This window comes from Sceloporus occidentalis, unplaced genomic scaffold, assembly GCF_023333645.1.
Source record: "Sceloporus occidentalis isolate IW3139 unplaced genomic scaffold, rSceOcc1.0.p SCAF_6, whole genome shotgun sequence".
In the NCBI taxonomy this organism is placed as follows: Eukaryota; Metazoa; Chordata; class Lepidosauria; order Squamata; family Phrynosomatidae; genus Sceloporus; species Sceloporus occidentalis.
Genome location: NW_028316986.1, coordinates 141100320 through 141124483, shown reverse-complemented (window position 1 = coordinate 141124483; position 24164 = coordinate 141100320). Strand labels below are relative to the sequence as shown.

Below are 24164 nucleotides of genomic sequence, written 5' to 3'. Positions count from 1 at the left end.
GATTCTATGTGAACTGATTTGCAGTAAGTCCAAGGTTGAGATCATGGGAAGACCTCCGTTATCTTCAACACCCACCCATATGGTATCAATCAGGGAACAAAGTACATAGCTTAGGTTATGGCTGATGTCAAGCTGTTTTACTGGAACTTGGGATGTGCGAGTGGAAGGGGGTTCACCAACTGAATCATCAGTGGAAGCCCACAGATGAACATGGCTGGGTCAGGGATGGGTGAGATGAAGTGTAATTGCCTTTCAAACTAAAACACCCCACCATCATGTGCCTTGTTTTGTTTGGATGTGGGGTGAAAATGATGTTAAACAATGAAAGAAGTCGGGTCGGTGGTGGATCTAATGAACAAAAGATGGGGCCTAAGACGCTCTGAAATTGTTCATTCTGGGCTTTAGGGTTCCCCTAGACTGGACTGAGGACTGCAGATTTTGAAAGATGTAAGTAATTATTCCATCACAGTTAGGCTCCACTGACTGAAGGGGTGAAATTTAGTTTCAAAACTGGAATAGGAAAGTTCAGTAGAGAGGGGCCCAGTGAACATCATGATGTAAGCTCACTTGTTTTGAAATGAATGATGAATTACTGTGAAATGGGATCTAAAAAGGAACAAATGACAGATCCCCTATGGTAGCCATCACACAGTGACTACCATCCCCAGCCAGCATGGCTAATCCAAGATAAGCCAAATACAGCACATGTAGAGGGTACCACATTGGGGAAGAACCAGTTTAAGGGATTTGATAGCTTAAGGAGCAGTTTTACGCTCTACTGCCTCATAATGCCAATTGTATTCAGAACATGACATATCTGCACACCACTAGCTTATCAGTTTGAAGTGTTTAAAAATGTCATTCAAATTTATGTCACTCCACTGCTTCTGTAAGAGGCCTAAATAAAAAAGCTCCAGATCCCATTTAATTTTGGAAGCTAAGCAGGGTAAATCCTGGTTAGTATGTACTTGGATGGGAGACTACCAATGAATACCAAGTGCTGTAGGCTGTATTTCAGAGGAAGGAACTGGAAAAACCCACCTCTGAGTATTGGTTGCCTAAGAAAACACTCTAAAATTCATGGCTGACCATAAGTACATAGGTGACTTGAAGGCACACATTTGCACACATGTCTTCTGCAAAATAGCAAAGTTGCCAGGCAGAATTTACCCACCTGTGGTACAACGTATGCCACAGCTTGAAAACATGGACTGGAATCCAGCTGGGAATTTATGTGTGTGAAAATACTATAGTTACAGTGCTACTGTCCCTGTCCCCACAGCCTTGACTTACTAGGAGGCAGCCATTGCGATCAATGGGATTTGTTCAGATGTCAATAGGGAGGCAGCTGAATGATGGTTCCACTCTCTCTTAGGACTCATGAGCTATCTCTGCTGTGACAGGCAGAAGCAAGACCTATTGCAATTCCCCCTTGTGCTGCAGATTGCTTGAATGGGAGATGAGTGGGACCATAAACCAGCTTCTTCCTGATCGACAGAAGAAGAGACACTCATCGATCACAGCAGCTGCTTCCTGGTAAGTGGGATTTGGGGGGACTTGCACGGTCTGTACATAGACCCTAAAGTCTACATAGGGATAGTGCGTAACATTCATAACTGCCATGCAGGATTCCGGCTGTTAATTTTTTGGACTAAAACTTTCAGAATTGTTAACTGACCAGAAAGTTTCCTTTCCCCTTCCTAAGCTAAAAGACCCTTCCCACAAACTATGAACATGGACTTCACTGAAATGTCAGGGAAAGATTAGGCTACGGAGCCAAATGAACAAATATGAAATAAAATGACATGTCAAAGAGCCAAGATAAGGGAATAAAGATAAGCAGTATTTCTGTTTGTTGGAGGGTAAAATAAGTACACTTATTGAAGTAATCTATTTTTAGAGATGTCATCTCACTTGAGCTCTTCTTTCCAGCAAAATTTGGCTGTTAAACTAATAGAGGATTCAAGACTTTCCATAAACAAACTATGCTAGATTTAGCACCCAGCGCATGCTCTACAACAGGCTTGGATATTCACTGTTACACACTCTTCCTTCTTGTGACCGCTGGTCACTCTGTTCTGCAGCTGAGTACACATTGAGAGGGCTTGATGTGGCTCTACTAGCAGCATTTAAACATATCTGAACCACTATTATAAGAATGCAACCTAACGTTTCATCACACATTGCTGTGCAGGGAGAGTGAAACACCTTTCAGCTATAACCAAGCAAAGAAAAACTGTCACACTGGAACATAAATGTTGCGCATTCAAACCAGACAGTGTGCCCTGGATATGGGTGAGCTTCATTTCCATACCAACACTATTATTTTCCTGAGTGTTTTGAGACTCTGAGGTTGCTCCTTCCTTTTCATTCCACTGACCCTCAACACACATAAAAAATGTTGGGATCAAGACATAGTGGACTCAAAATGCCCATCATTTTCTGCTGCTTTCACCAACAGAAATTCTGCCATATGGTGGCAGGCATTAGGGAGGAGGGGATGAAGAAGACCAAATGGAGCTAATGTGGTTTTAATATGGCACTTACAATTAGTGAAATTTAGTAGACACTATACACAGATGCAGTTTCCCCACCCAGCACCAGATGGTGCTAAATGGAAGCGCTCAGTCCATGCTATCTTCACCTGGCTTTAAGGTGTCTTCCATTGAGATGTCTTCCAGGAAAAGCATGGTAAAATAATGTTTAAAAACATACAGAAACATAGACTCTGCTAAATATTAGACTACAGTACTTGTCTTCGTCTCTCACATCCTTTCAGGTTTCACATCTCTCAACTGCCAAACATGGTTCCTTCCTCTGTAATCATCATATCCCAAGTATACCTTTGCGGATATTTCTTTTATTGCTGAACCATACTGACAAAAACAAACCACAACAAAAGAAAACCTTGCTAAGGGACTTCTCTCAGTGGTGTTATCGCATGCACTGCAACTCAGAAAATCAGGAAATCTTTCCCCTAACAGCAACCAGTGGATGGTCAGATGCTTATAAGCTACAAGTCAAGTGGAGTCAATCACTATATCAGAGGGAGCCTTTTGAAATATGTAAAATCACCTGTTCTAAACTACTTTCAGTTTCTTTGCTCCATGCAAAATACTCTGCCCCTCACTGTCCAACAGTTGAGGTTTGTGTGTGTGTATATGGAGAGAAGGTGTGTATACATGGGGATACCATGGACAACCCAGAAGTCAAACAAATGCATACTAGAACAGATCAAATTAGAAATCTCTCTGGAAGCCAAGATGACAAGACTGAGGCTGTCGTACTTTGGCCACATCATAAGAAGGCATGACTCACTGGAGAAAACAGTGCTAGGAAAGGTAGAGGGAAGCAGAAAGAGAGGAAGGCCACATGCTAGATGGATGGATTCTATAAAAGAGGTCCTGGGTATGAATTTGCAGCAACCCAAAAGAGCAGTGGAAGACAGAGAATCTTGGAGATGTCTCATCTACAGGGTTGCCATGGGTCAAGATTGACTCAAGAGTGGTTAACAACAAATGGAGAGAAGGAAAGAGATGGTGACAGAGTATCTCTCCTATATATAGCATTATACATAGCATGGCTGTTCCTGTCCTTGAAAAGCTGCGGGATAAGCTTGGCTTGCATACAGGCTGCATACAGGAGGATGTGGTTAGACCCATCTTTGACAGTTAAATGCACGCTTATCCCATTGAGAAAACGGCGGGATAAAGTGTGTGTGATAATCTCCTCCAATTTATGGCGACGTTGAGGGTGAACCTATTATAGGGTTTTCTTGGTGAGTTTCATCAGAAAAGTTAAGATATCGAATTTGTCAAACATTTTCCCAGCAACTACTGAAGCACACATTTATGGCTGCTCCAGTTTTTGTAGTTTGGAGAGGTATTTAGCCGGGTGTGTTGGAAAGTTCTGGTGCCTTAACAAACTACAAATCCCAGGATTCCACAGAACAGAGTCATGGCAGTTAAAAGTCAAACTGCTTTATTTCTGCAGTATGGAAACACCTTCCATTAATCTTAAGGATGCTGCCACATTCCCTTTTTTCTCCCCTTCCCTCCTTCCTTTTCATACTGCAAGAGACCAACCCAGCTGTCTCTTTGAAAACTACCAATTGACTCTATGGTTGTTCTCCAGTTGGGCTGTGAAGAAACTAAACACGATCTTAAAGTGTCAAGATGTATCACTGAACACCAATGTCAAAATTGTCCGTGCCATCGTATTTCTGATCTCTATATATGGTTCTGAAAGCTGGACAGTGAAGAATGCTGATAAGAAGAAAAGCAAGCCAGTATGGTGCAGTGGTTTGAGCACTGGACTATGACTCTGGAGACCAGGGCTTGATTCCCCACTCAGCCATAAAACCTACTGTGTGACCTTAGGCAAGTCACATGTTCTCATCCACAGGGGAAGGCAATGGCAAACCTCCTCTGAACAAATCATGCCAAGAAAACCAATGATAGGTTTGCTTTAGGGTTGCCATAAGTTGGAAATGACAACAACAAACAACAAGCTGGAGGAAAATTCTACAGATACCATGAACTGCTAATAAAGACATATAAATGGGTTCTGGAGCAAATCAAGCCTGAACGCCCCATAAAAGCCATAATGATCAAACTGAAGGTATTGTACTTTGGAGATATGATGAGATGAAGTGTCTTCTTAGAAAATATGATAATGCTTGGTAAAGCAATAAAAAGAAAGAAAGACAAGATTATGGGTGGATAGACTTAACCAAAGAAGCCACAGCCCTCTCTGCAAGACCTGAGCCATACTACTGATAACAGAATGTCTTTGAGGTCTCTCATTCAAAGCATTGCCATAAATCCAAGATGACTTGACAGCAATTAACCAATTCTGTTTGGGGTCTAAGAGGATTTAGGCCATTCTTGGAATACCAATTTCTTTTAATATTCAAAATGATCAAAGTCACTGTAATTTTAATGTGCCTGTATACCATTCAGCAAGTTGTACTTAAGTATTGTTTAATAACTGAGAATGAACATGTCAAACTTCATTTTTTAGGTTTTTTTTTTGCCAGATTTCCAAGCAGCTTCAGTTCCAGTAAACATTTAAACCACACTGCATGTGCATTTTGCCAGCAAAATAAACGAATTTGTGATACCTCCCACATTACATCTGCCTCTTTGGGGCTATTCCAAGGAAGCAGAATATTACAAGCCCAGAAATGAGAAACTGGAGGATGCTTTCTTTCCCTCTTCTCTCTCTAGTATTAATCCAGAAGGCTTGCCCATATTCACTCATGTTGTAAACAGCTCAACTACACTTCTACTTTACTGGTGTTATAAGGCAGGGTTAAGCAGGATTCCCTGGCATGTCTTCTTGGAAGTGCAAAAAATGCCAGGAGAATATGTCAGGATTTCTTCACCTGCGAATGCCTTTCAAAAAGTTCACTCTTAAAAAGCCTTTGGGGGTTTCACTATCTAAAACAAAGACTCAAAATTTCACACCAAACTTTACAGGATGCACTGAACCCGTGTTCAGAGTAAGCCATATCTTAGTTCATGCTGCTCAGAGCAGATTCAGAGGACATTTTTGTTACAAATGCTGTGCAATATATTGAAAAAAAATATTGTTCTGTGCTATTTATCTTCTTTCTCATCATAGCCAAAGACCTTTCTATCTGAGAACAGACAACAATACACCCTCAGATCTGTCACAGTTGTAACAAATTGCTGAGTTTATATATACAGTTGTCCCTCCATATTCACTAGGGTTAGGGGAACAAGACCCCCGTGAATATGGAAAAACCGCAAATAACAAAAACACCATGTTTTTCCCTGAGATGACACCTCTCTAGGAATCTCTAGGTCCTCCAGTGCAATTCTGTGGTCAATGTCCAACATAAACTGACCATAGAATGGCACTGGAGTAGCTACAAATGGTCTTTCAGTGCAACTTTTAGTTAAAGTTGACCACAGAGTTGCACTGGAGGACCTAGACAGTCCTAGAGAGAACATAATAATGAAATCCATGAATAATCAAATCTGCAAATATCAAAGCCACAAATATGGAGGGATGACTATAATAGAATTCCTAACAGGGTACTGGAGCAGAATAGGAATAGAGAAATATTCTAAACATTGCACTTGGAGTATAATGGAAATGTAATGCGCTCTAGTTCCATGTATAATGTCTTTTTTAAGGCTGGGCAATTTGTGGCCTTCCAGACGTTGTTCGACTAAATTTCCCATCAGCCCTAGCCAGCACAGCCAAAAGGAAAGGATAATGGAAATTAAAGCCCAGAATCATGCTTCTCATTTTCATGAGCAAAATAACAGTAAACTGTACAAAAAGATATCTATGATTTATTTACATTGGGATGACATAGGTTTTTCACCTCTCTCTGAGATGTCCAACTACAAGTCATGCATTTGGCCCCACAGCAGGCTAGTAAGGAAGCTCCCAGGGAAAATGACTTGTAAGCACACAAGGAAGATAAGGGGATGGCTGATTCCCCCCACTCACATTTATTGCCCTGCTGAACTTAACTCACCTATTAATTGATTGTGACTCAGCTCAGGTAATAAAATCAGCTTCAGGAATTTTAGACCAAGGCAGATCTAGGTTTGTCTCCCCCTCCCCATCATCTCTCAAAATACATCCTGCTACTTCAGTTCTCTTCCTGTGGGAGATAGTTGTAAAAGTGTGTCTTCATTCTAGCTGGAAAAATCTGTTTGACAAAAGCTGCGCTTTTACAACCATCTCCTGTGGGAAGAGAACTGAAGCACTACAACAGGGGTAGGCAACCTGCGGCCTGGATGCGGCCCGGCAAGGCCTTGGGACCGGCCCCAGCCCGGTCCTGCAGCCGATTGCCGCCAGAGCCTTTGGCCTCTTGCGTGAGGGCGTGGGGCCTTTGGCCTATCAGGAGGAGGCGGGCAAGGGAGGCAAGCGGCGGGCAAGGGGGGCAATTGTCTATAGAAGCCTCTGAAACATGCATTTATATTAACATTTTTTAAAAAATCAGCAAATTTTTAAGCGTGTCCTCCATTTTTTAAAAAAAAGTGTCCTCCATTTGAAATTTTTATCCTACATTTGTCCTGGTTTATTTATTTATGTATTTTTTTTAAAAAAATATTTTATTATTTATTTTTTGGCGTCGGCCCCCCAGTTGTCTGAGGGACAGCAACCCGGCCCCCGGCTCAAAAAGGTTGCCTACCCCTGCACTACAATGTCACGGAGAAAGATGCTACTTTCCAGCTCCATTTCTGCTTTTGTTTTCTCATGCAATAAGGCACATGGTCCCTATAATGAAAAAAACAAAAAGCTGTCATGGAGAAATGCAAGACATGAAAAAGTTTTTTTTCTAATGACAGCAATATTAATTATTTATTGTAGGATGAACCATTGTATTCAGAAGTACTGCAACAAACCCAGTGTGTCACTATAGTCTTAAGACATCAACATAAGTGCTTCTGCTATTTCTCCTAAAACATAAGTCTATCAAACACATAAGAAACACTAGATTCCTATCAATCAATATATAACCTTACATGGGTAAACACAAGATCAAGCAGTACTCCTCAGTTAATCTAATCTTCAGAAATAAAAAGCTATGTAAAAGGATGAACGGAGGTGAATATTATATAAAAAGATAACAGAAACGGGAGAGAAAATGAGGTGGGGTAGATGAAAAAAGACACCATGCTCTTCTTAGAGAAATGCAGGCCTCTATGATGAAATAATTACAATCTACAAATTCTAATTTGCTACCAAATTGCTACCAGGCAATACCTATTGAGATGTGGCAGCTTTTATGCCAAAAGAGCTGAACATTCCTTTGCTTCCCTTGTTTTTAAAGCCCTTCATAAAATCTAACACAGAGCCATTTGATATTCTTTAATATGCCCATTATTAGTATGCCATAACATCTGAAGAAGTTTGTCTGGTTCACCAATTCTTTCCACTTCTGTCACTGAAGTTTTCACTTCAGAACTTCTAACACAATAACTGCAGAGTTTCTGCAGGTGCTGCCGCAATGCAAGCTGCACTTCAATGGTAGTATTGTGAAAAGCTGGAACTTCTCAAATCCTCAAAAATTAAAGTCTTTATTATGTGAGGTGCTTTAAAGCTGGGTGCCAAATTTAGACTGCTGCCTTGGAGAACTTAGAAACTCTTTGTAGCTGAACACTGCTGCAGATGCTAAATAAGAGCTAACAATAAAAACCAGCGTCCTGGTCAAGTACTCTACTAGAAAGTTAATCTTGTCTTGCTTAATTTCCCCTGCAGTTTTATTTGGCTGGTTTGGATGGTATCACTGTGTGTGGCTGAATTTTTTGTGCAAATACCTTTCAAGCTACTTAGGGACTCTTTAGAGAATGTGTCAATGGGCTTAAGAGAAACCTGTAACAATAAAAAAAATTGGTTGAAGTGCAATGGTGCAGAAATGTTTGTTGCAGAACTCCCCCCCCTCATTTCCCCCCAAATGAGTAAATTTTATACATTGAGGGGCATCATATCACCCAGAATAGTCTTGACAATTTCCTGCTTTAACATTACATTTGTGAAGTCCAAGTGCTTTCTCCTCCGATCCCAAATCTTCCCAGGAGGTTCAACTTGTTTATTTTGCTGCTACTCCAGCCACCAACATTCCAGTCCCCTTTTTTTGCTTTCCCACTTAATTCCTGACACAAGAGAATCAGATCTCAATTAAAAACCAAGACTCCAACAAAATAAAGCCTAATTTCTTTTTACCAACTTAACTCCCATATGCCAAAATTGCATTGTGTGGGTTGCAAGGTATTTTCTGAACCACAGTGAGGATTCCAACACAATGAACGAACATTAGTGTGGAGACCAGGTTTTAATAGTCCCTATGAGAATTCCCAGTGTCCTACTTCCACTGAGAAATCCCATGATACTGACAAGCAAAGCATGTTACTTCTGTGTCACTTTATCTATCGTGGTTTACCAAAAGTGCTGCCACAATGCAAGTTTGTACTTCAATGATAGAGTGTGTCAGGAAAAGTCAGACGAGACACTTTTTGTCCCATTGTTACATGCTAGGCAATACATTTTTCACAGGTACTATGTATCTATCTTGGAGAAAAACACCCAAATTGCAAATGGCAAGTGCCTGAAAGTTAGGGTCATTGTTTACCCTAATTGCAGGACTGAAGGTACATTGCTGCAGAAGATCCACTTTGTGAGTCTAGTTCTGTGTGTGTATATTTGGCAACAAAATCTGGCTGGGACTCTAAAATGATTTCAGAATGTGTGGTTGTGGCAGTGATGGATAAGATGTTGCCCAAGAAATCTCATCACATCTTGAAAAACAAGAAGAGCCTAAAAATGGGAAGGCATAACATTATTTCATTAGTGTTCAACTGAATATGGACTGGTTGCAAATAAACTGTGATTGCCTTGAAATAACACAGCTCAAGCACACATTAGTATGTGTCCACACACCTTCAAATCACCTGTCAATGTATGGCAACGCTATGAATTTCATAGGGTTTTCTTAGGCAAGGAATACTCAGGAGTGGTTATGCCAATTGCTTCCTCTGAAATACAGCACCTGATATTCGTTGGTGGTCTCTTTTCCAAGTACGAATCAGGGCTGACCTGGCTTTACTTCCAAGATCAATGGGTTCTGATGCCTTTGGGGTATTTAAATCTCCTAGCATACATTAGATCTATTTTAAACAATCTGACAAATGTAAGTTATTAAAATAAAAATAAAAAACCCACACACAATGGTAAGTAATACAACTAATATTTCACATTATAAACTAGGCTGGACAGAGCTGTCATTCTTGAATGCTTGTTCCAGTTTCAATATTTACTTGTGATTATACATATTCAAAATCAATAAAGTGGTCCTTTGAAGGAAAGTTCTACTGCAATGTATAATTTAATCCTGGCACCAACGCTTTAAGTTTCCAGAATGAGAGCAATGAATCTGTTCCATAAGTACAGAGCATGACTCTTTCATAAGACAGAACTCACATTAAAACTGACAAGAGAAGCTGTCAGATCATTTGCCAAAGAAACATTTATGTGAACTATAAGACATGGAACATAAATTATCCCAATTCTGCAAAATCACTCAACTGATCTTTGGTATGTGCTCAATATGTCTGCAATGCATTTCCCAGTTTGAATTCTATCACTGTTATACTTGTTTCACACCCTAGAAACAGTTTTGACTTAGTGTCCCAACTCCAATGTATTGCAACTGAAACCAGTCATGACAATTAACCAGGCAGACAAGAAATACACAAGTAGCAGAAGGAAACTGACAAATACTTAGCCTGCTTTCATTATTGTTGTGTACTTTCAAGTTGTTTCCAACTTACAGCAACCCTGAAACAAACCTATCATATGGCATTTTTAAGCAAGATTTGTTCAGAGGTTTGCCATTGTCTTCCCCTGAGGCTGAGAATGTGTGACTTGCCCATAGTCACCCAGTGGGTTTTATGGCCGAGTTGGGAATCGAACTCTAGTCTCGAATCACAGTCTAACACTTAAATCACTATGCTATGCTGGTTCCTCCCTCCAAACACCAGAAACTGAATTTTGAGATCACATCCTATGTTCCTGCAGTACATTACATGCCAGTCTATGGAAAATTTATCACAATTGTTTTTTGGGTAGTGTGACACAAGAATGTTTCTTTTACTTGCCTAAATTATATCTTTACTTTGTTTTTTAAAAAAATACAAATTAGTTATCCTCCTGAAAAAGAAGCCAGTGCCTCCATTGCATGTTTATAATGCATATGCATTTTGGGAGTGTGAAGGAAGCACTAGAAAGACTTGGTTTCAAGGGATTTAATCCTGGTTCAGAGAGATTGTGAAGAGGGGCTGCAGAGGAACCAAATGTAGCTGAAGCGGAGGCTTGTCTTTGAGAAGAGTCAGGGTTTGGATTTCAGACAGACAGGGTTTGAAAGCTGGCACTTGCTAGAGAGAATTTGGGATTTGAGGAAGGAGATAGAACTGCCTATGATATTGGGAAGCATAAATAACAGAATATTCATTTATTATATTCTCATACTGTGCTTAATATTGCTAGAATTCAAAGATATAGGAATGTTAGTCTACAGAACCAGTACGTACAGAGATCTTGTAGCACCTTTGAGACTAATGGAAAGAAAGAAGTTGGCAGCATGAGCTTTCAAAGACTAAAGTCTACTTCCTGAAATGCATCTGAGGAAGTAGACTTTAGTCTACAAAAGTTCATGCTGCTACTTCTTTCTTTCCGTTAGTCTCAAAGGTGCTACAAGATCCCTTTGCATATTGTGTTTAATCCAATCAGCCCTCTGTATTCATGGATTTATCCACAGGTTCACACATCCACGGTTTGAAAGTGTGTATATATACGTGTGTGTGTGTGTGTGTGTGTGTGTGTGTGTGTATATATATATATATATATATAAAATTCCAAAAAGCAAATCTTGATTTTGCCATTTTATATAAGGGACCCCATTTTATAATGCCATTGTAATTAATGGGACTTGAGCATCCATGGATTTTGGTATCCATGAAGGGTCCGGGAACCAAACCCAGGGGATACTAAGGGCCCGCTTTAACTCTATTCTTGTTGTTTTAACCCTGTTGCTGTCTGTCTGGGAAGTCAGAGCTGGAGTCAGGCCATATATACCAAGCTAAAGAACCCACATAACACAACCACAAGTCCACCTATATAAGGAGTCATCCTGAGGCCCAGTAAACAATCCAGAAAGGAATGAAATGGAGGAACAAGGGCAGGGTTCCCTAGGGGTTGCAACCATGGCGTCAACCTGGGAGAAAGGATCTGTCACAAGGAGATATTATGTACATAAGTATGCCAAAAATAATAAGCTTAAAATAAGCTTTATGAAGGAGTGATCTCTGTTTCAGATAATTAGGAATTAGGAATATTTTAGCGTGTTTACTTATTTAACTTCCAAATAATCGTTCTGACTCACTGCATTTAAGCAGATTGTTTTCACTGCAGAGCTGAAAAGTTAATGTTAGATTTCTGGACTGCTAGACAGGCAAACCAACTTTTCTGAATTTTGGTATTAAAGATGAAAGGCAATTATTATTCAGGTCTACCGTATATACTCGACTATAAATCGACCTCATGTATAAGTCGAGGGCATGTTTTGGGGCCAAAATTATGGATTTTGCTATGACTCATGAATAAGTCAAAAGTAAAATTTAGGGGCATATTGCAAAGGATCTAAAGGATGAAGCAAAACAATGTCAAAGAACTTATAAAATTCCATCAGACATAACTCTTTGTGCTTATTCTTAAGACTGGATGGATGAGAGAATAGAGGGGGTCGGTGCTTCCCATATTATACTCTTGCTTTACACCAGGAGATAGTTCCTTCTTTTAAATAAGAGTTAAGATACAGTACTTACATTGACCCGTGGATAAGTTGAGTCAGTTTTTTGGGGTCAATTTTTTGACCAAAATTTCTAGACTTATACATGATTATATACAGTAGATCACAGTGAATGACAGCTCATCCTTGGCCTTATACAGCAGTCCCCTTTCAGCATCTAATAGCTTAACACACTTTGGCGGGATACATACCGCCATTTAGTACGTATAGAATACGTACTAGGGTTAGGAAGGGGCGGTGCTTCCGCACCCCCCTAACCCTAGTACGTATTCTATACGTACAAGATGGCGGCGCCCCTTCCACATGGGCGCCGCCATCTTTGCGTATCGGACGCTGAGCGTCCGTACGCGTCGCGCCGCTTGTGACGTAGCGAGCGCGCCCCTGGCGCCTCGCTACGTCGCAAACGCGACAGTAAAAGAAGCTCCATTTTGGAGCTTCTTTTTCGGTCCGCGCGGGAGTCGGGCCGTCTGAAGGCTCCGGCTCCCCCGCGGACCTACTGGCGGCGGCGGCAGACCGCCGCAAAGCGGCGGTATGTACCCCGCCAATACTTTGCTTTCTGAGAAAATAGTTTGTTTCATTAACCAGAGTCAGTTCTATTAACCAGGATGTAGAACTGAAAGTCCAGTGAAATGGATGAGTTTCTGGAATTAACCATTGAACTATTCAGTTTTGGAGAAACAAATAAGAACAATGTCTTGCTTACTCATTATAGTTAGAGGAAAACACATTTAATATTGTAAAAATCTAAGACACAACCATTTGAATTCATGTTGGGTCTTAAAACAATTCAAGTCCAATTAAAGCCAACAGAAAATGGATAAGAAAAATCAGAAAGCTAAAAAATGCCTCTAAGCTTTACTCATTCTGATAGTGTGGACTCTTGATTTTTCAATTTTATAAAATATTGACTATGAAATAGAATCCATTCCCTTACATGGTACAGAATAAGTAATCCCAATAGCATTAAGAAGTAGTTTTCTAATATATCACCAAACAGTGACAAGAATAATCTTTGAGCAGGTGAAATACCATTAGAATGTGCATCTCTCACAATTACGCTACAGTGCAAATTGCATACCAGTGCAAGTTCCATTTTTCAGTTCAACAGAGGTGCACATTAAATGTGAAAGCTTTGGAAATACCCCCCCCCCCCAAAAAAAAAAACCCCAAATCTAATCATTACTTAGCAAATGATTTGATTGTGAAATATTATGTTAAATTCAAATATCAGTAGACAAAGGCACATACTTTTATGTTTTGGCAAGAACACACGGATGTTACTCGTTAACCATACATTATTAACAGCAGTTTGCATTCATTCAGTTCCATATGACTCAAGGTAGTCTCAAAATTGACATTTCCCCTCTCCAGCACTTATTTCCCAATTGGTATAGTCACAGAAACATTCACAAGTGACAATGCATATGCTTTTCCCGTTGACAACAGTGATAACCTCGATGTAGGCTAAACATCCTGTGTGTAGTAGTCCTGAGATAACAGGAAACTTTGGAATGTTTACCGCTGTTTATGGCACACACAATAGCTTAGCTATTCCAAAACATTTCTGGAAATCTAGCATAGGTAGGTTACAACTGAGTTAGTCTCAATTTGTACACACTTCATATAATCACATATGCACCAACACAGGATGCTTAATTTAAAAAAAACACTCTAAAAAGCAGTTTGTGTATATAATGAAACATTTTGCAATTAAACTAAAATCTGATGGCAATATAACACAATCAATATTTCATACATTTGTTAAACTCATTCCCTCATAAACAATTTATTATCCTCTTTTTATAGCATCTTCATGTTCTAGTGATTTCTTTACAAACTTAAGAAACACATCTGGATTAAAAGAAAAATAAGATATTAGCTTTGGTTTTTAGTTTGTGATGAGGCTGTGATATAATTGCTGAAGTGAACCAAAGAAGAAAAAAATGATCAGAAATAAAAACATAAGCATAAAATAGTATCAGTAAATACATTCACTGGTCCACTTAAGCTATTTATCTATGAATTCGTATTCTGTTCAATCATGGGCAAACAGATAACCATTCATGTTGGAAAAATACAGATAAAGTTTTGTTTATCTGCCTTTCCTCAAAAATCTGGAGCATAATTATACACACAGACACATATATATACCCTCCATACTGACCATTACAAATTTAGGTCACAAGTCTCACGTCATCCAATGTGTTCCATTAATAAGGCTTTATTAACATTTTTTAATATAAATTCAGGTAAGTTTCAAACAATGTGCAAGACAGGACTGTACTTGCCAGTTCTTCTCACGCTTTAACACTGACCCACAGGCAGCCTAATAAAGTCCCATAGAGCCACGTTTTCACATAAAGTTTCCGTCCAGATTCTGTCAGTAGCATAACAACAGTAAGGCCGCTTAAGAAGAGAAAGGATGGCAAAGTCTTCTTGAGACTTAGCTTGGAATGAACACATTTTCCAGGGAACCTGTTCCTTCTTTTAGAATCCTTAGCATCATAGAATTCTATTAGCAGCCTAGGAGCAAAGAAAAGGTTTTTAAAAGGAGGGCAGAAAGAAAACCTATTTACCACAAAATGTCCACTAAGGGAGTTTCATTAAAAAAAATGCATATCTATTCTGGTTTAGCACAGATAATCTTATTTAAGAGCTGTTCAGTACATTACCCCCTTCAATATATATTCTAGATAAAACCTTATACAAACCTATGAGCAGTATTCAAAGATATACAGCCGTGTTAGTCTGGTAAATCAGCGTGCAAAAGAATTTTGTAGCACTTTTGAGACCTACTGAAGGCAAGAAGTTTTTAGCCTGAGCTAAACTTGAGCCTACTTCCTCAGATGCTTGTGTGCGGAAGCAGGCTAGACTCTACTAAAGCTCATGCTACCAACTTCTTTCTTTCAGCTACTCTCAAAGGTACTATAAGCAGTACGTGTGAAATAGCAAGGGGGAGTTTGCATGCTGACAAATAGCAGTATGTGAACCCATCCTGTCATTCTCAAAAAGACATAGCAAACAAGTCAGTTTCACCACTTATCAGCTTACCATCATTCTATAAATATGCAGGAAAAGAGCACTGTGTAGTTTTTAGTGCTCAGGCATGTCGTACTCACAAATACCCACCAAGCCTACTAATAACCTTTCCAGGGGGATAGATACTTGAATATCTCCTTGCCACACTCAAGTAGAACCCCTGGTTCTTGGATCACATTGTCTGTGACTCCTATGGCATCAGAAAGCTATTTCACAATAAGTACAAACTCTATTAACCAGCTAGCTGCCCATTAAGCTGAGTTGTAGGTGTAAATTAGACTACTTGTGATCCAGACATAGGCCCATGACTTTTCATTACTTACTTATCCTTGATTTCAAAACGTTCATGAAGCCATCTTCGCATATACATCTGTTCTTCTGGAATATCTTTTAGTTCAATTCGATCAACATAAATATGGATTCTTGGGCACTCCTTACAAAGGAAATCTAAAAGTCAGAAGAGCATCATGAACACTTTTGGTCCATGCAGGTAACCATTCCAGCAGAGTAACCCTTGTTCCAACAGAGTGATGCTATTTTTAATTAGTAAAATTAAATCTAGTTCCAGGTATTCTGCACCAGTAAAAGGATCTTTATATGAAACCAGCTTCTGAAAACAAAACCAGGATATGAACTTTGAATAATAAGATTCACAATATATCAGGGCTATTTTTCATCCATGTTCAGAGACATGAACTACTACTAAAATTATAGATTATATATTGATTTATAGAAAGATATTTTCACATCACATACACATTTATGTCCAGGTAATAAGTTGTGACTGGATGAGAATCTAGTGAGCAGACAGGTGTGACCATGGTAATGAGCTAAGTAGACCAGGTGATTGCATTAACTAATTAGAAAGGTATAATTGCCTTGTGGGTCTACTGGGTCTTGGGAGCATTCAATGAATCCTGCTCTCCATGCTGCCCTCATGGTAATGTATGCATGCTGCTGAATCAAGATTTTGTACTGTGCTATTGTTCTGTTTGCTTCAGTTTTTTGAGACTTCTGTTAAGTAAAGTTTTGTTAAATTTCCTCAAACCTCTGCTGTCATTTTTTCTTTAATACTCACACCCCAACAATTTAGTCTTTCACTACTGCAAATGCTCACAGGGTGGCTTTCCTTAGTCAAGAAGTCCAGGTGGACCTGGACTGAGTGGAGACAGACAAAAAGCAGAAATGCTGAGATGGAATACGAAAATGGTACTTCTGCATCAATTATTATAACAAATACATTTTTCACTGAAATAATGGCAGGGCATAACATTTCCCACCCAGGTTATTTTAGGTTCCAGACAGTACTATCAATGCAGAACAACCATGCAACCCAGTATGCCAGCCTACTGCCTTTTTGAACTGTGGATTCTTACAAAACTACTATCCTAGGTTGCAATTTCAATCATTTCTTCAAGTCACACCATGCAATATAAAGGAAGATACAGTATTTGTTTAAAGAAACAGTGCTTCCTGGCATCTTCTTCTATCATTGTCAAACTCTTGGAAACTCTTCTTTCCAAGTCCCTGTGGAAGTGTGGGAGAAATTTCTACTCTCTTCTGTATGCTAAGTCCCTCTTAGCTTTAACACTACTTCAAATAAATCCAGCCTTTCAATGTAGTTATGAGAATGGTCAACTGGATACAATCAAGAGTTTCGAGGAACTATTTTAATTATGCAGTTCATCTTAGCAGGACCGATTCATTTTGAAAAGACACAATGTCACTGTAACCACTTCTGCTTACCAGTGGATAAGAACAATTTACAGCATTCCTGTTTTTGTTAAGTAACAGCTGGATTCTATCAAAAGAGCCACTAAAGGTTGCATAGTCCCATGACCCTTAATTTCACATCGGATCAACTCCCCAAAGGCTTATGTAATTAGGCTAAAAAAGCTGAAGCTCACTGCAACAATTCATTAAGTACAAATTACATCCAACTTTAGGAATATTGGCTTGAACTGCCTGGATTTGATGGGTGGCTTAATTCTCTCAAACTTGCCAGAAGGCTATTCTTGGAAGCAGGAATAAAAAAAAACCTTGCCTTATAAGAAACAACATAATTGAGAACCATACATTACCAAGAGCTTTTCAGCAGAGAAAACATCCTTAGTGTGAATCAGAAATTGTTTAAAATTGGTTAAAGGGACTCTCATGAGAACAAAACCATGGTGGACTTGCAAGGACATAATTCAGTCATAGAAAAAAAAGGAGCAGAAACTGAACTCCAGAAAGCACCTGTGTTTGCTTGCAGAAGCACCATAATAATAATAAATGGCAGGAACAATGGAGACAATTTAAGAGAGACTAAATGACACGGGTACAAAAACCATTAGCACACCAATTCCTCCATAACTGGTACTGGTGGAGGGGGATGAATAATAAGAGCTTACAAAGATGCAGGATGGGTTCACATCTCACAATACACCATGATAATACAAGCATAACATTCCATCTATGGTTTGCTTATTGTGCAATGTGAACCTGTCATTCTGCTTGTCAAGGGAGAAACAAGCCATGTTCCAATATCAGCTGCTACAATAAGCAAATGTCTTTGGTTTGTTTAGCTCCTCCCACTTTCAATGGAGGCAAGGAAGCATGTGCACCAGCCTCCATCTTTGTTCACATTGCAGTTTACTCCCAGTGTGATTTTTGAGAGTTTGGGGTGTGGGGAAAAATAAATTTTGCCCAGTGAAGTAATACTGCAATAAAAACATAAAAGTAGCAAGGATACCACAGAATCAGGAAGAAGAAACTGGATGTTTAGCTTTCAATATTATGTACAATCTGTTGTTTCATGCATGTATTGCATCAAAAATTTAGTGCAAGAATACAAAACATCTTAAATGTGTTGGCTGTGCACACATACACACGCTTGTTTGCTTCACAATCCCAATCTTAACAGATCTGCAAGAGCACCACTGGAACAGCTGGATGAAATCTAGATGTCCAATGACAGTTAAAAGGATTTTATTCTTAGATACTGGAAAGATTAGCATGTTCTGACTATAAGAAAGTATGTAAAGTATGATGAAGGCAAACTGCCATTTCTGGGTAGAGGACAAAGAATGATAATTTCAAAACTATGGGTACGACTTGTACAGAAAGAAGATAGCAACATGTAGCAAAATTAACTTGTGTCTATTTAGCTGAATTTCCCGTTTCATGGTGGGGATCCCCCTCCCCTACAAATCTTGATTGTATACCGTCAAATAGGCATAGGCAGCAATTGGCATAGGCTGCTGCAGTATCAGTATTTCCTTCGCATGCCCACAAATGGTGCATATAACCATTCAAATGCTTGTGACTGTTCACTTTGTCTCTAGATCAAAATTAAATGTGACATTACAAAGCTTGAACAAGAAGACGAGATGCTATCTGAAGACAATCACACAGTTCCTTCAGACAACTCAAGACAGTTTGGCTCACAAATCTGAAAACTCAGTAAGCAACTGACAGATTCTTCTGAGAAGGCATCTCCCCCGGCCCTTCATCACTGTTAACATCAAGGCCAACTCTTTCTGTAGTGCCCCAGTAATATCTTTTTTAAAAAGAAGAAATCTGCGAAGGCCAGTTACATGATGAGTGCTGGACACAGGAATGTCTGGTTTGTACTGAAGACAAGTGGGAGAGTGAAATCAAAGGATGCCATTCACAAAACTGAATGTCTGGAATGTAAGTAGTTCTACACTAAAGAGACAGGAAGGTCCTCTTTACAAGACTGAAAGAACATCTGACTGATAGCAAGCACAGTAAAACTCAGGCCAGTCTGAAAAGTATGCTGAAAAAGGAAAAGTATGCTGGCAAATATGTGTTAGTAAAGATCTTTGTGATAGTCAACAAGTACAACCTCTAAAATACTAAGATCAACTGAAACCAGACCTTAGTATATATGAAGAGTTAAAACATGTCATACTGTTTATCAGTGGAATTTAGCTGGTTGTCATTACAGGTGGTGACTATTAAAGTATTTCCCTTCCTGAAGTTTCTAAGCCCACTATTTGAATACAGTCTATCATTTCGCATACATACTCACCCATATGTTTAACTGTCTACTGAAGCTACACTCCAGGCTGATATGATACTGTATATACCAGTGATGGCAAACCTTTTTAGGTTCACGTGCCAGGGGGCGGGGCTTCTTCCCCCTTGGGATGGGGCTGTGTGCTGGGGCGGGGCTTCTGGTCCAGGGGGTGTGGCTTCCACCCTCCATGGACAGAGCTTCCATCCTCTGGGTAGTGCTTCTCCCCTGCCTTTTTCCCGTCCCCAGCTGTCTCTGAGACACAGCTGTGGGTCAGCAAAGGCCCATGAGGGGGCGGAGCCATGGACACGGCCCCAGTCCTCCTCTTCCCGGACCTTTCTTTGCCCCAAAGCCCTTTAGGGCAAGGAAAGGGAAAAGGGGAAGAATAGATGGGCAAGCCCCCTGCCTCCCTCCCCACGGACCTTCCCCTGCCCTCCAAGTGCCCCATTTGGGACACTTGGAGGGCAGGAAAGGTGGGGAGGGAGGGAGATGGGCAGGCCCCCTGCCTCCCTCCCCATGGACCTTTCCCTGCCCTCCAAGTGCCCCGTTTGGGACACTTGGAGGGCAGGAAGTGTAAGTGGGGAGGGAGGGAGATGGGCAGGCCCCCTGCCTCCCTCCCCATGGACCTTTCCCTGCCCTCCAAGTGCCCCGTTTGGGACACTTGGAGGGCAGGAAGTGTAAGTGGGGAGGGAGGGAGATGGGCAGGCCCCTGCCTCCCTCCCCATGGATCTTTCCCTGCTTCCAGCTGTCTCTCCAGAGACAGTTGGAGGCCGGCAAAGCTCCCTGGGGAGGAGCAACTGGCACGCGCCGGTCGCTCCTCCTCTCCCTGCCCTTTTCCTGGCCTCTAGCTCTCTTGAAGAGGCAGTTGGAGGCCAGGAGAAGGCTGCGAGGAGGAGCCAGAGGTGCGCTCCTCTGGCTCCTTCTTCGGAGCACCCTTTTCTGGCTTCCAGCTGTCTCCGAGAGACAGCTGGAGGCCAGGAAAAGGCAGGGAGGGGGAGGAAAGGGCATGCACATGTCTCTTCCGCCTTCTCCCTCGCCCCGTGCCCGAGGAAATGGCCGAAAGTGCCACTTCCGGCATGTGTGGCATAGGTTCGCCATCACTGGTATATACTCATCTACAAGTCTAAAAATTTATGCCCAAAAACTAACCCCAAAATCCCAGGTCAACTTATTTACAAGTCACTATAGTAATGTGACAGCAGCTCTTTCAGATTTCCCCATGCAGTTTCTTTCTCTCTTGAGCCAAGCAGAAAGAGTCCTGGGTGAATGATTGATATTGCTGTTTGTTTAAGAGTGCCTCTCCACTCGCCTGCCCAAAAGTTGAAACGAAAGCTGAATGCTGATACAAAAAGCCTCAATGAGAGTCCCTCTTGCCGCACGCACCCAATACACACACCGAAGGAGCCTCCTAGTTTTACCCTCGACCTATCCACAGGTCACAGCAAAATCCATAATTTTGGCCCCAAAACCTGCCCTCGACTTACACATGAGATTGACTTGTGTCAAGTATATATGATAAATAAAACTTGTTAGTCTTGAAGTTACTCTTTATTTATGTGTGTTTACAACAATCTACCACAAGCTATCCCCTGGAAGTAGCTGTACTTATAACTGAAGCTAGTGTTCCATGCTCAGCATTTCAAAATTCTTATTTGTACATAAAATATTTTAATAAATGCATGTTTAAAATAGATCTTATATAACATTTTATATTTTGTGTAAACTCATTTTTATGTAAAATATCAACTTTTGAAATTCATGCATGAATTGATGGCCATGATTTTGTTTGGAGTATTTTAAGCATGTTCACTCTTTCGTCTACATATTGTCTTATCAAACATGTTGTGCAAGTCATAACCTTGCTTGCTGCTGAGCTCTGATCCACTTTGTGAAGCGCCTGCAGGATCAAACTGAACATTTCAATGTAGACAGTGGAACAAGAGGATTCTTCCAACGGTGTACTCTTTAGCACCACTGGAATATTCTGCAACGCATGTACAACATGTATGTCAAGAGAGAGCCAACAAACACTTTGATTTTCTTATCTGACTGGGACTGTAAAAACAAAAGAGGTTATAATGCACCTGGCAGTTTGACTTGGCAGATCACAAGCTGGCAGAGCAAAACTGCTCTGGTATGGAAACCAGGTCATTAAAATTCCATTCTATGTACCAATTTTTGTCATCAAGCTGGTTGAGAGAAGGAAAGGATTTATTTTTATTATTCAACAGTAATGACTCACCTGTCATGGATGGTGCCACTTTCCTTTGTCCTTTATGATCTACAGTGCCTTCATATGCTACTGTAACATCGTAAACTGCATCCAAATAATTCTTCATCACATTAATAGCAACATGAGTAGCCTTCACTCGTGGTGTAAGAACATGTTTGAAGACTGCAAGTCCTAAGCAAGAGGAAAAGTATTAAATGCTGCACCTTTAACAAGAGGGAGTCAAAGGACAGGGACTTAACTATTTGAGGTTTCTACCCCGAATGAAGTTAAAACTTTTTAATTTGGGCTACAATTGGCACATTTCACCTATACAACACCTAAAGGTTCTTCCAGGTGTAATAGGACAGACCTCTTGAGAAATTCCATGTTCTCTGCCTAAGAAAGGGGCAGTTAAGCTTCACACAGGACAGGAGGAGTTAGATCACAGGGAAAGTTACTTTTCTGTTGCTAATGGAAGTGAAATGTTATTAACTGTCTTTTATTGCTCTTTGTCCCTGGTCCTCACAAGAAGGGGCATGGCTTTGGTTTGCATCGCTATCATTCTAGATCAGTGGTTCCCAAGCATTAGTCCTGCAGATGTTTTGGGCTTCAATTCCCAGAATTCTTGACTGTTGGCCAAACCGGCTGGGGCTTCTGGAAGCTAATATCCCAAAAACCTGGAGAACCAAAGTTTGGGAACCACTGTTCTAGATCATCTCAACTGACAACAGAAGTAACAACCGAGATAAAAGATAGGCTTGTGACTTTAACAACGGCCTGTTACAGACTGCCAAAATAAAGCTGCTTCGGGTCTCTTTGCAGGTATGCTATTTAAATGATGCATGGGTCCTAAGAGTCTGGAGGTTGCACCAAAGCCACACTCCATTCCTAAGCACTGGAGTGCAGCTTTGGTGCAGCTTCCGGATTCTTAGGATGTATGCATCAATTAAACAGCATATCTCCAAAGAGACCCGAAGCAGCTTTATTTTGGCAGTCTGTAACAGGCCAACATCAGTTTTTTCCTCCTGTATGATTTTAAATATCTTTGCCTGATGAAGAAGGCAGTGAAGCTATAAAAGCTTGCATGATTTATTTTGTGTTTAGTTGGCCCAATAAAAGATATTGCTATTTTGTGGATTTTGTTGTATTTTGTTATTTCATATTATTTAAGAAATACATCACGCCTGCTCCATACGCAGGCGCACCATACGCAGCTTCTGGTTTATGTGAAAGTTGCACTGCAACCCATTGAATGGCGCGTGGGCACCATGCCGCCGCAAGCACCAAGCGCATTCTACTGAATGGGGCTTGAGCTTACCCAGTATTTGCCTTATGCGGGGGTCCAGAACGGATCCCCGCATAAGGCAAGGCTCCACTGTATTAATAAGTAGAAAATATCAGCAGTTCTAAATTCCTCTTATATATGCATTATCCGACATTTAATTCTGACAAGTCCTTATGATGAACCCTTATGCAAAGGATCTGAAAATGAATCTTTACACTATGGGGAGTCTTCATTCTTTTTTAATTAAAGAGAGAAAAATCAGCATTATTTATGAAAGTAATGGTAACAGAATTTTGTTTTCCTTAGATTGACCTAGCTGCTTTTTTTATCTAAATGGTCACTCATTCTTTTATTCTTGGGCAAGAAAATAATCTGACACTATGGGTAACAGCTCATTGAAGAAACTGTTCTATTAGTTTAAGTATCATTAACGTGTAAAAGGAGAGTCAGGCATGGTAATGGTTTGAGTGTTGCACTACAAATCTGGAGACCTGGGTTTAATTCCCAGCTCAGCCATGAAACCCACTGGGTGACTTTGGGCAAGTCACACACTCTTGGGCTTAGGGGAAGGCATTGGCAAACCTCCTCTTAACAAATCATGCCAACAAAACCCCACAGGTTTGCCTTAGGGTTGCCATAAGTCCAAAATGACAACAACAAATGTGTAAAAGCACTTGCACAGTGAGAAAAAGGAGGGATGAAATCTTTCATTTAGAGCAGGGGAAGGCAATGGTGTGGAAGGGCAGGGCTGTTGTGCTGTGGTGCACCAGAAGTGATATCACTTCTACTTGTTATTTTCAGCCAGTTTTTGACCAAAGCCCAAACCCAAAAGAAAAAAGCAGGGAGAAATGAGGAGGTGGAAAGGCCAAACAACCATGTCCACAAGTAGCTTTGGGGGTGAAAAATTTCTTGAAGCATTGAGGCTTTTGTGGGGGACACAAAAGTGGGGTTTGGAGTCTGCCTGCACCTTGCAGCCCTAATTTTATCTACCCTGATTTACACAGTAGTTAAGATGTTTCATTTTCTACCCAAATGGAAACTGGCTACTTTTATTATCTAACTTTTCTGGGAAGTTTCCCACAAACGTTTATTGCTTCTACAAGTGTTTCTTCATCACTCTTTATAACTGAGGGGAGCATTCATATTAGGTCAGCCAAATACATTTCAGTAATGTTTGTTTATTCAACATGAGAATGACTGTGAAAATGTTTTGAAGTAAAACACTGTACTTTAGTATGTGAAATTTTCATCAAAG

General features: G+C 40.4%; 1 protein-coding gene across 1 annotated transcript in view; it reads right to left on the bottom strand.

The window, feature by feature from the left end:
* Positions 1-13075: 13075 nt before the first annotated feature.
* Positions 13076-24164, bottom strand: part of LOC149311452 (1-acyl-sn-glycerol-3-phosphate acyltransferase epsilon-like) — a 40834-nt gene continuing 29745 nt past the window's right edge. Inside the window, exons 6-8 of the mRNA XM_089531091.1 lie at positions 21655-21816; positions 15715-15838; positions 13076-14875 (exon numbers count right to left, since the gene is read on the bottom strand). Of these exons, the coding sequence (XP_089387217.1) occupies positions 14650-14875; positions 15715-15838; positions 21655-21816 (512 nt within the window). The 3' untranslated portion in view covers positions 13076-14649. The remainder of the gene's footprint in view (positions 14876-15714; positions 15839-21654; positions 21817-24164) is intronic.